This window comes from Cheilinus undulatus, linkage group 14 (genome assembly GCF_018320785.1).
Source record: "Cheilinus undulatus linkage group 14, ASM1832078v1, whole genome shotgun sequence".
Classification (NCBI taxonomy): domain Eukaryota; kingdom Metazoa; phylum Chordata; class Actinopteri; order Labriformes; family Labridae; genus Cheilinus; species Cheilinus undulatus.
In genome coordinates, this window is record NC_054878.1 from 43,778,069 (window position 1) to 43,792,978 (window position 14,910).

Here is a 14,910-nt window from a genome sequence, read left to right on the forward strand (position 1 = left end):
GCACGATTCTCTTTTTGTACCATGGAAGAAAGTGGTCAGTCAGAAACTCTATATACTTTGCCGAGGTCATTTTCACACCTTCAGGGACCCTAAAGGGGCCTATCAGCTCTCTCCTCATGATTCCAGCCCAAACATGACTCCGCCCCCTCCTTGTTGACGTCCCGGCCTCATGGGACATGGTGGCCATCCACCAACCATCCACTACTCCTCCATCTAGACCATCCAGGGTTGCATGGCACTCATCAGTAAACAAGACTGTTTGAAAATGAGTCTTCATGTATTTCTGGGCCCACTGCAACCATTTCTGCTTGTGAGCATTGGTTAGGGGTGGCTGAATAGTAGGTTTATACACGACTGCAAGCCTCTGGAGGATCCTACACCTTGAGGTTGGTGGGACTCCAGAGGCACCAGCAGCTTCAAATACTTGTTTGCTGCTTTGTAATGGCATTTTAGCATCTGCTCTCTTAATCTGATGTATTTGTCTGTCAGAAACCTTCCTCATTATGTCTTTATCTGCACAAATCCGTCTGTGCTCTGAATCAGCCACAAATTTCTTCACAGTATGATGATCATGCTTAGTTTTTCCTGAAATATCAAATGTTTTCATTCCTTGTCCAAGGCATTACACTATTTGACACTTTTCAGCAGCAGAGAGATCCTTTTTCTTTCCCATATTGCTTGAAACTTGTGGCCTGCTTAATAATGTGGAACATGTGGAAAAGTGCATTTTGAGGTTTTTATTTTTTAAAAAAATAATAGTTATCATTATGAGGTTTGTTCAAAAACATTTGAATTATACTCTAACTGTTGATGACTTGAAAAATATTATGACTGTCATTTGCATTGATATTTAGAAAATCAGAGAAAAACGTTGTTTGCATAATAATGTGGAACGCGGTGTAGTTGATACCTCAGAGTGAATACAGCTCCTGTATTATTAGCTACAACTCCAACAACAGTGTTTGAGTCCTAATATCTGCTAGGTCACATGGCACATTCCTGACACATCATTTGGTCTGTTTGAGGGATGTATGTGTGTGAAGTGTGAGATGACAAATGACAAAAAGGATATGCCTCTCATTCAAGTGTTGTTGGCATTCACATTAAAAGCACTCAGGCAGAATAAGAACTACAGACTTGTTCTAAAGGATTTGTTAGAAGTAGAGTCTATAGGGGAGTCGATGGCCTAGTGGTTTAAGGCGAGCCCCATGTACGTGGACGGCGTGGGATCGAATCCAGCCTGAGGCCCTTTACTGCATGACTCTCCCCCGCTCTCATCCCTGTTTATGACTCTGTCCACTGTCCTCCTCTATCGTAACAAAGGCACAAAAGTGCCCTCAAAAAAAAAAAAAAACAACACCAAAAAAAGAAGTCACGTGTCTCTCCTTGATCCAGCTTAGTTTTAGCAGCAGTGCTGCTACCATGTTTACAGCTGCTTCTCTGACCTCATATAACACGACAGCGCGCTTCTTTGAGTCGTAATGGCCTTAGAATCATCAGGTAGAACACACCTTTAGACAGACGTTTAGGCTGATTTTAATGAGTTGCTGTTGAGTTGATCCGTTGCAGCTCACAGCTTGTGTTAAAGCCTCAAACAGGCCGACAGAGATGCTCTGCATGCTCTGCTCTGCATGTTGCTGTTATTACAGACATCAGATTGGAGAGGAGAGAACTGAGAAATGAGATGAACTAATTTCACTTATGTTCACTGCACCTGAAAAGATTACGATATTTATTGCATTGATGTAAAATTCTCTGAACTAACCCTTCGCCCTAAAGCTTTCTGGGTATTTTTGGTTGACATGTTTGTTGCTGTATTAAAATGAGCTTATATCAGAAACTAAACTACATTAAAGGAAATTCCACAACCAGTTCAACTTCAGTTCAAACAAGGAAACGCCTCCAACAATGCCTGTTTCCTCAGACCAGATGGCTCTGCTGGGGTCGGTCTTCATTTTTGTGCTCCAGTTTGGGGGTAACTACTCTCTTTCTATTATTTATCTTGTGTTAAAAGTGTGTCATGGTGTAGATGTGCAAATGCATGCTGATGAATATGTTTAATATAAAACATGTAAAATCAGCTGAGCTAGTAGATAAGGAGTTAGTGGTCAGCCATGTCTGAGGTCTAATCTGAGCAGGACTAAAGGTTTGTTCTTCTGCTGTCAAAGCTCTGGGATTAGTGTGTTGAAGGGCTGCAGAGCAGTGAAGGGTTAGCGCGAAAAGACGATCTCAGATAGTGACGAAATAGAATGGATCCGTGATCTGCTAATGCTGTTTCATCGTGGAATCGGCTCTATTTCTTCTCGCTCTTTGCTCCCTCTCTCCCTGCCCTCCTGCCTCCTGATGCAGCGGAGTCTCACGCTGCAAGTGAAAGTGAAACTCAAGCTTTAGTTCTTTCCAGCTGTCTTATGCCAAGCCGTGTCTTGGTTTTCTGACCCATTCATGTGCAAAAAATATTTCTTTGCACAATCTGCACAAAGCTTCTAACGTTTTTTGATGAGCTCTTAAGACGGCGTGGTTCGAAAAGGGAAGAGAGATGGAGCATACCGCAGTCAGCAGAGTAAAGCATGGCAGAAGGAGATCGCCTACAGCATGGATTGTTTTCCATTGTTTTCCCGTTTTATTTACAACCCTTTCCACCTGACAGGTAACAGAATCATGAGTGAAACTTTATAATATCAGCGTCGGAGAGGGCGGCGATGTCCACGAGGTCCAGACATGGTTCATTCTTAGAAAATGTTTTAACAGGGTTGCCAACTTTGGGTTGCTGGCTGGAGTGAGATTTTGTTCATTATACATGCCCGCACTCAATGATGGCGACGTATTCAGACTCATTTCACCATTAGGGTTTAAAAAGTATGTGTCTTACACAGGCCCTAACACACACACACACACACACACACACATAATAGCAGCAATTATTGAAGTATATGAGTGTGATAAACAACAATTTACTGTGCTTCGTTATTTGCTAGCAAACCTTGAATAAAATAGATATGGACCGCAGAGGCCATGCTCACAATGCCATAAATTTAATTGGGGATAAAAACTTGTTGGGTCGGCCACTTATGAAATCTTAGATGGTGCTGTGAGCTTGGTTCACCTGCGATGGTCTCATTTCTGAAGACTGTACCTGAGTCTCATCATCTTTATTCTCCCTCTCTTCTGACGATGTCCCATTCCTGCTGCCTCTGTCTGCTAGCGCCAGTCCCTCGTCTCTTCCTCTCTCTCTCCTTCTTAAAGTATCTCAGTATGCTCATCTGCAGTAACACAGTTGGTAAGTCTTTCTTCAAAACATACATGGTTGCTACATTATCAATTGCACAGAAAAACTCACTACTACCGGAGCAAAAGAGGACGTTTGGTCACATTAACGTAAGCTAGCTAGTGGTTAACTGTTAGCCCATTCAGCTGTTATCCTTTGTGCCTTACAGAGCATTTATTCCAGCAGTACTCAACCTTCATCCACCCAGGAGCCACATTGTCTTAAAAATACTATTGCAAGAGCCCCAATCCAAAACATTTGATGATCAATCTATCCATAGTTGAAATAAAACAGTGAATTGGTGGATTATTATGTTGTTCAATGGGATGAAATACAGAAAAATGTTTGTATAGTGTCAGAAGAAAAGATATTTCACTGATAATAAGCATATGTTTGTATTTATATAAGCTCCACCTGGACTAAAGTCTTTATAAAATGTCAGAACGTGCTGACTCAGAGCTATAAGGAGCTTTTCAAAGAGCTGATGAATCATGGGAGTCTGTTTGGGTATTTATATTCCATATTTTGACATTCACTGTAGTTCTGTGACTCTGTTAACTTAAAGTTATGCTTTCTATTTTTCTCCTCTCATTATTATCGGTTTTAGCTAAAGGGGGAGGGTCCCCATAGTGGTCTTTGCCCTGGGCCTCCAGATGGATAAAACCGGCCCTGCCTCAGACCTGCAGCTCCCCTCACAGATCCTTCTGTCCTGCCAGTTTGTTGCTTTCATTTTTATGTGTCTGCCCTTTTGACAGTATTTATCATTAGTACGTTTAAGATCAAATTTGGACAAGTTTTACTCAGTCTGTTGCCTGGTCTTCATTCTGTGTGTCTGTGTCACCGCCCCCTTCCTTAATAAATGCATCCAGAGAAATCAATTAGATTTTGTTTTAATCTAAACAACTAAAAAGCTTAGGTGTGTTATTTATTTCATTTAAGATTTGCGTTATCAATATATATAACCACTTGTTTTAACAAACAGCAACTACCAAGCAAAATGCATGAGGTTACACAGGTAATGCAAAAACAACAAAAAAAAACATGTAAAATAACACATAAGCATACATTTTTAGTTCTAAACTGAGAATAGTGTCAGCTGGAATGGCTATCTTATACTTTAAATGTTCTTACCTCTCCATTCATCTGTACCACCTCTGTTGTTACCTTCATGAATACCATATACTTGGCATCACTGTCATCCAGAAAAGCCACGTCTTTAAAACGAGGATCAAGTGCTAAAGCACAGTGGAGAAGGTTTTGAAGATATGTATGGCGACCATCAAAGTCCTGTCTAAATCTTTCCTTCATCTGGGAAGGAACTTGTAGATCACTCTCATCTGGTTGGAAAGGGCTCTGCAGTTTGGCTTGGATTGGAGAGATCATGGAGATGGTGGGATTTTTTTTTACCTCACTGAGGAGTGTGGTTGCCACTTTCAGAGGGGACATCAATTTGATGATCCCTGGGATCAGTGTCATGTCATCTTCTGTCAAACTGACCATAGCTTCTCCCCTCTTTATCTTCCTTGACAGCGGGGTGTTCAGCACAGCAGGCTGCTGCTCCCAGAAACACTCCATCATATCAAGGGTACTATTCCATCTTGTGGAAACATCATGGATGAGCTTGTGGATGGGCAGGTGTAACTGGGTCTGTATTTCATGCAGAACTTCAGATGCTTTGGGGCTTTTGTGGAAAAAGGAGACAAGCCTCCTAACTTTCACCACCAGCTCTGACACACTGTCCACCTTCAAGGCTTTTTTAAAGGGGCCAAGTTCAGTGTGTGAGCGATGCATTCCACATGTTGGTCCATCTTACCACCAGCACCAGCCAGGATCATTTTTCTGGCATTATCCATGGCTAATGCAGGGCTCCTCTCTTCAATCTTCCACTAGCGGCAAATATCCTGAAGTAAAACTGCAAGATTGTTCCCTGCGTGAGCCTCATTAAACACTCTGGTCTGCAGAACGTGTTTTTTTAAAACTCATCCGTCATCTATGTAGTGTGCTGTGACCGTTACATATGATGCTGAGGCGCAGGATGTCCAGCCATCCACTGTTACAGCAACTCTTTGGGCTTTGCTCAGTGACTGCGCTATCTCTCTTCTAACTTTATCGTACAGGGCAGGGATCTGTTTTTCAGAGAATAGCTTTCGGTTTGGTATTTTATAATGAGACTCCAAGACATGGAGGAGGTGTTTGAAACCTCCGTTATCTGTGACACTGTAAGGCTGAATATCTTTGCAGATGAAGAAAGCTATAGCATCAGTTATTGCCATTGCACACGTGGAATTGTTAGCAAGCGGGGCATGGAAAAAACTTAGAATACTTTGCTCGCCACTTTTGAAGCTAGCAGCTGCAGGCGAATCCAAGCTGGAGGCAGGGGAGGCGGGGGCGCTAGCAGACGCCTCCACGACACAAAATCTATGCTACTTTCAGTCAAATCTGATCCTCAATAGAATCATTAAACTAATGAAACTCCCCACCACACTTTTACTGCTACCCTGTAATCCTTCAGCTTTCTCACTGAGAGAGTGTCTGCTTTAGAGAAACTCCACATCCTGGTTTCACTGCAACCTGTAGTCTGCCTGTGTAACGAGCCGCCTCAACACAGGCAGCAGAAATACATAGAACATTGAGCAAAGCATGAATGCTATCAGAGTGTCTCTGTGACGGTTGAGTGGTCATCAGAGTGACTCTCTGGCCTCTTCTTTCTTTTCTTCCAGTACGCAGCAGTCAGAAAGACTTTTATCACTTCTCCCTACCTGAACAAGACGTCACCCTGCCCTGTGGTACTCCTTTCCCCTTTGGACCTCTCCCATGCTCTGGCATGTCCTGGTTTTATAGCAGAGCTTCATCAGAGGCTTTTACTGAGGCCAACGAAGGAAAGGTTAATCCCAGGTCCCTCCGAGCTGGTCGGCTGAGTTTGGACTCTGACTGTTCTTTGGTCATCAAACGTGTCACTGATGAGGATGTTGGTCTCTACACGTGTGGCCGTAATTATGATGATGGTTACAGCGTCAGAGTGTATCTAAGTCTGTTTTTAAGTAAGTCTCATTTCATTATCATCAGTTTAAAGTATTGCACAGCGCTCAACCTCAGAAACATCAGTTATCATCTGACAGACAATACTTTGGACTTCCAGTGTAGCCAGCAGATATCTGATATGTGGGCTTAACCTTCCTCTTCTATCTAATGGTCACTTTCTAATTTAGCATTTATTACCAGAGCTTATTTCTACTTCAGTCCTAGTTGTTATGCTACAAAGGACAACGATCTGAGATGAAATTTTTCAGGTTGTGTATGGAAGTCACAAAGTTAAATTCAGATGTCAAATATTTTTAACCTCAGATTTTGATCTCTTTCCTTCAGTCTCTCCAAAACCGACAGACTCTGATCCAATGAGCATCAATGAACTCCAGTTAGAGTGTTCTCTGTTCAGATTCAGAGATCTTCATCTTTGTCCACCATACCGTCTCCTCTGGGTGAATGAGACAGGAGCTGAGATTACTGACGGTGTTACAGAGACTTTTAGAGATGAAGGCTGTTTCTCTGACCTGACTGTGACTCGTCAGAGCGGACACAACAAGACATTCACCTGCCAGGTTGTTGATGAGGAGAACAATGTGAAGATACAGGCCGACTACACACCTGTCTTCACAGGTAGGACCATTATTTATGCTTCAACAAGATCTGTGGAACAAAACAGATGACAAGACAAATAGAAGTGTAGGGTAGAAGATGTTTTCTAAAGAGCTGCCACTGTGGTGACCAGAATGCCAGGGTTAATAATTCAATCAGAGCCTTCTTAACTAACAGATATCCTTACATGTTCAGTTACAGTTATTCACTTATGAATGTTTCTTTTTCTCATAAAACTTCAACAGACTGGTCTCCTCTGAGCTCCATCATGCTCGTTCTGCGTATTTCAGCTCTTGTTTTGATGATCGTGAGCACTGTTTTGGTCTTCACCCGCAGAGGTGAGGAAATAAACACCATCAATGTGGCAGAAATAGTTCAAACTAATCATATGTAAAACATTAATGCTGCTATTTACTTCCAGGTAACATCAAACCACGGCGTAAAGAAACCAGCGTGAGTTTAAACTAACTCCTACGATGTGTGACATTTCTTCTGACTGATGAAACCTCTGAGACGATGGACTCTGCAGAGTTTGCTCTGTTGACTCTTGTTGTTTTGAATCTCATGTGTTGTGTTGTATTTCACAGATGCATGAGGATGTCATTGAAGCCAACGATGAAAATGATGAAGCATTTGGTGCTGCTTCCATTGAACTGCAACAACTTCCAGATCAAGATTTAGTCAGAAGAAAGTCACAGCTTCCCTTCTGGCCCCCAGAAGATTATTGACTTCTGAAAATGTGAGGAAAATGTGTAATGGTATTTACAGTGTCTTTTCATTTTCAAACATTCCTAAAGAAACCCTAAAAGAAACTGAGATTAAGTCATTTTGTCCTGGATTTGTTTGATATTTGAACAGTTTCTCAAAAATCCACCTGTCAGCCATTATTAGTAAATAAGAAGCATGATAAACACACTCATCAGTCCATTCTTGATTAGAACTGTTGATTACGGCATCAACCTACCAATTTCCCTGCCTGGATATCAAAAACAAAAGAGCTGTTTACTGCCTGTGTTTTTTCACCAATCAGGATTAGACATATTTAACTCAAACCCAGTGATGAACAACATGACAGCCCTAGAAATATGTGGCTAAAATATCTCATTTGCCCCCTTGTGGCTGGCTGTGGTATAGGTGGAAGGGACTGAATTTTCTGCTGATGTCTCTTGTTCCCTTTTTCATGAGCTCTTTGAAAGTCTGTACCGCTCTCTCACCTAGACCGTTAGATGAAGGATGATCAGGAACCGCTGTGTCTGATTCCATGTGTTGTTATAAACGCTTTCATTTGTTCACTGACAAAACACTGGGCGTTGTCAGACACGATCGTCTCTGGTGTGCCATGTGTGCTGAAACTGATTCTAAGGTGGTTTACAGTCATTTCTGATGTAGCAGAGCTCACTGGGTTTACCTACAGCCACTTTGAGTGTGCATCAACAGTTACCAAGAACATTTTACCCAGAAAAGATCCTCAATAATCAATGTGGAGTCTTCTCCAAGTCTTCTCAGGACACTCCAAAGTAGTCCACATAGTGGAGCCTCTCTGTGCTCCTGGCATGTGCTGCATGACTTTACCTTGTTTTCCATGTGGCTGTACATTTGAGGCCATGCGGCTCATCCCAGGATGCGCTTAATGCAGCTGCTCCATCAAAGACACTCGTCCTTTCTCTGGTGGGACAATGCCGGCTCCCCACAGCACACATCCATCCTGAACACTCAGGTCATGCTGTCTCTGTAAGGCAGAAAGTCTGTCAGGTTATTCTGCCAGCCTCTCAAAATAAACTCACGTACCCTCCAGAGTTTTGGATCTTTTGTTGTTTGCAGCTGGTCTGATGTCATTAGTGGGCTTTGCTCCTGATCTAACATTAGCACCATTTCATCAGATGATGGACCATTAGGTGTCTCTGAAAGTGGGAGATGACTGACAGAGTCAGCATTATCTTTGTCTTTTCCTCCTCTGTACATGATAACATGTTGATCTGCTCAGCAGTACAGCCCACCTCACTGCTTTCATCTCATTGGTTCTTTGTTAATTGATGCCAAGGCCGGTCAGGAGGCGTGCAAAAAACACCTCCCAGGAAAGAACCTGTACCTGCAGATGGTCGAAGCATAGCCGAACACAGCCATTCACAGTCAAGAACAGTGGTGCAGACTCATATTTTCAGAATTTTTTAAATGTTTCTCTTATTGGAGCGTAAATCTCACCAAATGATCATGTTTTCATTTTGCATTGAACACATTCTATGCATATAGAAATATACCTCTCAGTGTCTGATGACCCCCAGGAGTATCCCGACCCCCAGGTTGGAGACCACTGCTTCAGACAGGACAGGCAGTTTAGAGCTAGGCCTGAAGTTGGAGAGCACAGAGAGGTCAGGAGAATATTTAAAATTCAGAGTCATTTTAGATATAAACATTAAAAACAGCTCAATTTCCTGGTCTAAATGTGGGACTGGACTTCTCTGTTCTTAACTTCAGAAGAGCATTTCTCCATGCTAACTCTGTGAGTTGTAAATATATATTTCTGTTATTATTGTTTCATTACTTTGACATTTCTCATTTCTCATTGACGATAAATAGAGCCGTTACTAAGTCTTAACTGCTGCCTCCTGTGTGAAGCCTATCTGATGACATAGGCAGCCTTGCCTGTGAGCCTTCACTGAGGGCAGAAACCCAGGCTCTACGCTTACAGATCCAAGCACACGCTTACGGATCTCAGTACAAATCATGTGTGGTATAAGTGTTGCAAAAGTCACGTGTGTATGACAGCCAACTGAGAGGCAGATTCTGAACCAAAATGAACTAAGTCCACAATTACAAATTGGTCTACATATTTGCAGATTAGTGCATGCATTTGTGGATTTTTGAACAAATTTTCAAAACTTTGCACACATTTGCAAATCTTTACATGGATTTGCAGATCTATACACGCATTTGTGAATTTGTGCACGCATTTGTTGATTTGTGCATGCATTTGCAGATCTGTGCACGCATTTGTGGATTCGTGCACATATTTGCAGATCTGTGCACGCATTTGTGGATTTGTGCGCAGATCTTTGTACACATTTGCAAATACTTTTGCAACAAATATAGCTCCATATTATTGCAGACATCAGACTTGGAGAGGAGAGAACACTCCTGCAAAAAACATCAAATCAAAAAGTGTGATGAACTAATTTCATTTATGTTCACTGCACCTAAAAAGATTCCGATATTTCCTGCATTGATGTAAAATTCCTTGATGTTCATTCTGAAATAATCTACCGCCTTAAAGCTTTCTGGGTATTTTTGGTTGATGTGTCTGATGCTGTGTTAAGATTAGCTTATCTCATAAACTTAACTACATTAAAGGAAATTGCACAATCATCTCAACTTCAGTTCAAACAAGGAAAAGCCGCGAGAACTTTGCCAGTTACCTAAGACCAGACGGAGGATGGCTCTGCTGGGGTTGGTCTTCATTTTTGTGCTTCAGTTTGGGGGTAACTACTCTTTTTCTATGATTTATCTTTACATGTGTTGAAAGTGTGCAAATGCATGCTGATGATTGTGTTTAATATAAACATGTAAAATCAGCTGAGCTAGCAGCTAAGGAGTTAGTGGTCAGTCATGTCTGAGGTCTAATATATAGGCTTATATGTAGGCTTGGACCACTCCTCAGTCCAGCGATTGCAGCTGGTCCAAAATGCAGCTGATCGCCTCCTAACAGGCCAAAAGACGAGGGACCACATTACCCCGGTGTTGCTCTCTCTGCATTGGCTTCCTGTCCACTGTCCAGGGTTGAATTTAAAATTCTTCTATTAGCTTACAAAGCTCTTCATGGTCTTGCACCAGCATATTTATGTGAACTGCTTCATGTTCACACCCCAGCCAGAGCTCTGAGGTCTGCCAATCAGCTCCTCATGGATGTGCCCAAAACAAGGCTAAAAAAAGAGGAGAGATCGAGCTTTTGCAGTAGCATCCCCAAAACTGTGGAATAGCCAACCCCTTAATGTGAGATCTGCTGAAACTGTAGAACATTTTAAATCATTTTAAAAAACTTATCTTTTCTCGTTGGCTTTAAATTCAGGATGAGATTATTTTATCCCAACAGATTTTAGATTTTAGATGTTACTGTAACTTTTACTACTACTGTATAATGTTCTATTTTTTTAAATTAATTTTACTAATTAATAGTGGTATATTCTTGTTTTATGTTTTGCTTATATACTGTGAAGCACTTTGGTCAGCTGTGGTTTTTTTAAATGTGCTATATAAATAAAGTTGAATTGAATTGAATTGGATTAATATGATCAGAACTAAAGGTTTGTTCTTCTGCTGTCAGAGCTCTTACATGTTTATAGGATGTGTCTGTTCTCTCTGGCACTCTGGCTTCCTCCCACCACCAAAAACATGCTTGTTAGGCTAATTAGTGACTCTAAATGGGCCATAAGTGTGAGTTTGAGAGTGCCTGGTTGTTTGTCTCTATATGTCAGCTCTGTTACTGACTGATGACCCAGTCAGTCCAGGGCAGGGGCCAAATCCCTCCCGTGGAACAGTTAAATCTGGCCCGCAACATTATCTCATATTTCTGTTATAACTGACCCATCACTGTGAGGTCTGAAGATTTCCTCCAGTATAAAAATTCAAATTTATCCTTTATGATTTAAGATATCCTTGGTAAGTCATAAAATCTGAAAAAGTAAGGAGAAAAAATATTTAGATAAGAATTCAGGAATGTTGGAAAAGAAATTAATTAGTGTTTTAATTTCACATTTTCAATTTTGCATCTCACAATTAGGACTCAAACTTAGGATTTTGACTTTTTATTTTGTACTTTGAGCATTTCAATTCATAATTTTGACTTCTTATACTTTGAGCTTTAGGATTCATAATTTTACATTTTAATTCATGTTTTAACCTTTTAAACTAATTATTTTGTATTTCACAATAATAATCCCATAGTTCATAATCCCATAGTTTGACCTTTTAGATGCTCCATTTAAAATTTTGAATCATATTTTGACTTTTGATTTTATGCTTACAAATTCTATAACATATTTTTACCTTCTAAACTCAAGTTTTTGATTTTCTAATACAGTTACCATTACAAATATTTTTCAATTTTATGTTTTGACCTTTTTGAACTAATGAATTTACTTTTCTCAGATTGTGAGCCTTTAAACTTTTTCTTTTTTAAAATTTCAATATCATCAATACTAAGTTTTTTTTTTCATTTTTTATTACTGGTGAAATGATGTTGACAGTTTTTGGTTAAAAAAGTGACCCTGTTAGGCCCTCAGGTTAGACCTGAATCCGGCCCCTGCTGTGATTGAGTTTGACACCTCTGGACCGGGGTGTACCCCAGCTCTTGCCTAGTGAAAGCTGGGATAGGCTCCAGTCCCTGTGACCCCGAATGGGATAAGTGGTGTAGAATTTAGATGGATGCATAGTGTTTTAAAAAATTTGAGGGTTCATTTTGTCAGCTATTTTAGATTTAGCTTTAGTCCCAGTCATTAGATTAAATGTTCTATATTTTCAGGGTTATAGTCTCTCGCTCTGGCTTCAAAACCTCTTGCTTTCTACTTATTTTTATTATATTATTTCCATAAATCTCTTTTACATGTCCCAAGATCTCTGGAATATCATTCAGCTCATTTGTCTCCACCATAGGTCTGTAGTGGTGTGATTATTGACTCTGTCCCATGTAAAGACGTCCCTCTCACCTCTTATTGATTTAATACAGAAGTTTGGACAGCTCTCAGGGTTTAGGATTAACTGGGATAAGAGCATTATTTTGCCCCTTTCTGATGGCCTTGACCTCAAATATCTTAATAACCTACCCTTTAGAATTTCCACTGAGAGATTTAAATATCTGGGAATAAATATTAGAAGAAGTCAAAATCTTCTAGCCCTAATTATCTTAACTTAGCACAAATAGTAAGGAAATTTGTGTTTAATAGATTGCTTCTTTGTTGTAGCAATGCTGCTTGGCTATAAATATTATACTGTTGGAAAGCCTGTTTATTTCCCTTTTTTGTAATGGTGCCACATTTGTAAGGAACATGCATTTGTGGGATGAGCAGCAGTGCCATTGTGGTTAAAATATGGGATTATGAGATTTGACCATCAGTGACTTCTGTTTCATTTATATTGTACACAGTGTCCCAACTTTTTGGAATTGGGGTTATAATTTTCACCCCCTAATAAAACGAAGGTTGTACAAGCCACAGGTTTTTCAATCAGTCAGAATCCCGCCATCATTTGTAGCAAAACTACAGCGCGCATGAACACAGCAGAGTATGTGGAATTATTGGGTAAAGACATTATCCACCAAATCTGTAGATTTATTTTCATCTTTGTCAGCTCTTCAGAGATCAGATGTTAATGTCCAGAGAGATTCTGTGAAGTTTGATGTGAGGTTGGTTTCTGACACTTCTTCTTCTCTTTGTGTCTTTCCAGTGGTCAACAGTCAAGAGAAGATTTATCACATCTTCCAACCTGAACAAGACGCCACCCTGCCCTGTGGCTCTCCGTCATCCTCTGGACCTCTGCAGTGCTCTGATATTTCATGGCTTTATAACAGAGATCCATCAGAGACCGTTATGGAGGCAAGCAGTGGGGAGGTGAAGCAGACGTCGTCCCGAGCTGACCGGCTGAGTTTGGACTCCAACTGTTCTTTGGTCATTAAACGTGTCACTGCTGAGGATGTTGGTCTCTACACGTGTCGACGGGGTGATTCTGATCCTTACGATATAAATGTGTATCTCAGTGTTTTTACAGGTAAGTCTCATTTCATGATTATCATAAGGGACTTTAATGGAACAAAAGATTGCATTGTGTCCAACCTTCCATCTGCTGGTTTTGGTTTATCACCAGTACTATTATCAGACCTTATAACACTCTAGTCACGATTGTTTGGCCAAACAAAAGGAAAGTGTAAACAAGGTCTTGTTTGGGTTTCATTAACAATCCAGCAGATGTCAGAGATTTTCCAACTAAATTTTGATCTTTTTCTTTCAGTCTTTCCGACACTGACTCGCTCTGATCCATGGAGCCCCACTGAAGTCAGATTAGAGTGTTCTCTGCTGAGATACAGAAGTTTGAGTTCCTGTCAACCAAACAGTCTCCGCTGGGTGAATGAGACAGGAGCTGTGATTACTGACGGTGTTACAGAGAGTTCCAGAGACGCAGACTGTTTCTCTGACCTGAATGTGACGCATCAGATCAGCAACAACGGGAAATTCAGCTGCAAGGCTGTTAACGAGGAGAACAACGTGGAGATACAGGCCGACTACACACCTTTCCAAACAGGTAAGATCACATGATAAATCTAATTAGAAAAAGCCGAACGTTCCACTTTGACCCAAACATGGCTGTCACACTATTAAAAAATTCACCCATTTGGACCCCTCACTTTGGGTCACAACTGTCTGTGCTATTTTCAGTCAAATCTAATCCTGAATAGAACGATTAAACTAATGAAACTCCCCACCACACGTTTACTTCTACCCTGTAATCCTTCTGCTTTCTCACTGAGAGAACGTCTGCTTTAGAGAAACTGCATGTCCTGTTTTCACTGCAACCTGTAGTCTGCCTGTGTAACAAGCTATTCAATTACAAATTCAACTGGGCCAAATTTTAAAATCATAAAAAGTAGCTGGGCCGGACATGTTCAGCTCCCAGTAAGCAGCTGGCAATGTCAAATTTGGCCTCAACACAGACAGCAGAACCACATAGAGCATTAATCACCTAAACTGTCACTACAAGTCTGACATTTATTTAAATGTTGGTATTAAACTCACCTGTTGCTTCTAACCTTGTTGTTGATCACTTCCAAGCAGCCACATTGTTTGTTGAGCAACGATCTAATGCTAGAAAACAGAGTAACTGTGACTGTTGGGTGGTCTTCATGGTGGCTCCATCATTGGGTGGTTGTGCAATTTCTCTTCACGTATGAACACAGACATGCTTTTCTCACTCAGTCTTGTTGTATCTAAGATATCTGCAGAGAAAAATTAATTTACCATAAACAA

At 40.8% G+C, this 14,910-nt stretch overlaps 1 protein-coding gene across 1 annotated transcript; it reads left to right on the forward strand.

The window, feature by feature from the left end:
* Positions 1-1,908: 1,908 nt before the first annotated feature.
* On the forward strand, positions 1,909-14,430 carry LOC121521175. The gene is made up of 6 exons (XM_041804930.1): positions 1,909-1,975; positions 5,986-6,051; positions 6,632-6,922; positions 7,147-7,239; positions 13,337-13,657; positions 13,898-14,430. The coding sequence occupies exons 1-6, from the start codon at positions 1,909-1,911 to the stop codon at positions 14,200-14,202; spliced, it is 1,143 nt and encodes a 380-aa protein (XP_041660864.1). The 3' UTR covers positions 14,203-14,430.
* Positions 14,431-14,910: the final 480 nt, after the last annotated feature.

Bases quoted from the DNA above. Each gene is read 5' to 3' on its own strand.
- LOC121521175 (XM_041804930.1), top strand. From the start codon at position 1,909: ATGCCTGTTTCCTCAGACCAGATGGCTCTGCTGGGGTCGGTCTTCATT. The intron at 6,923-7,146 runs GTAGGACCATTA...AAACTTCAACAG, and splicing joins CTACACACCTGTCTTCACAG to ACTGGTCTCCTCTGAGCTCC. The intron at 7,240-13,336 runs GTGAGGAAATAA...GTGTCTTTCCAG, and splicing joins TTTGGTCTTCACCCGCAGAG to TGGTCAACAGTCAAGAGAAG.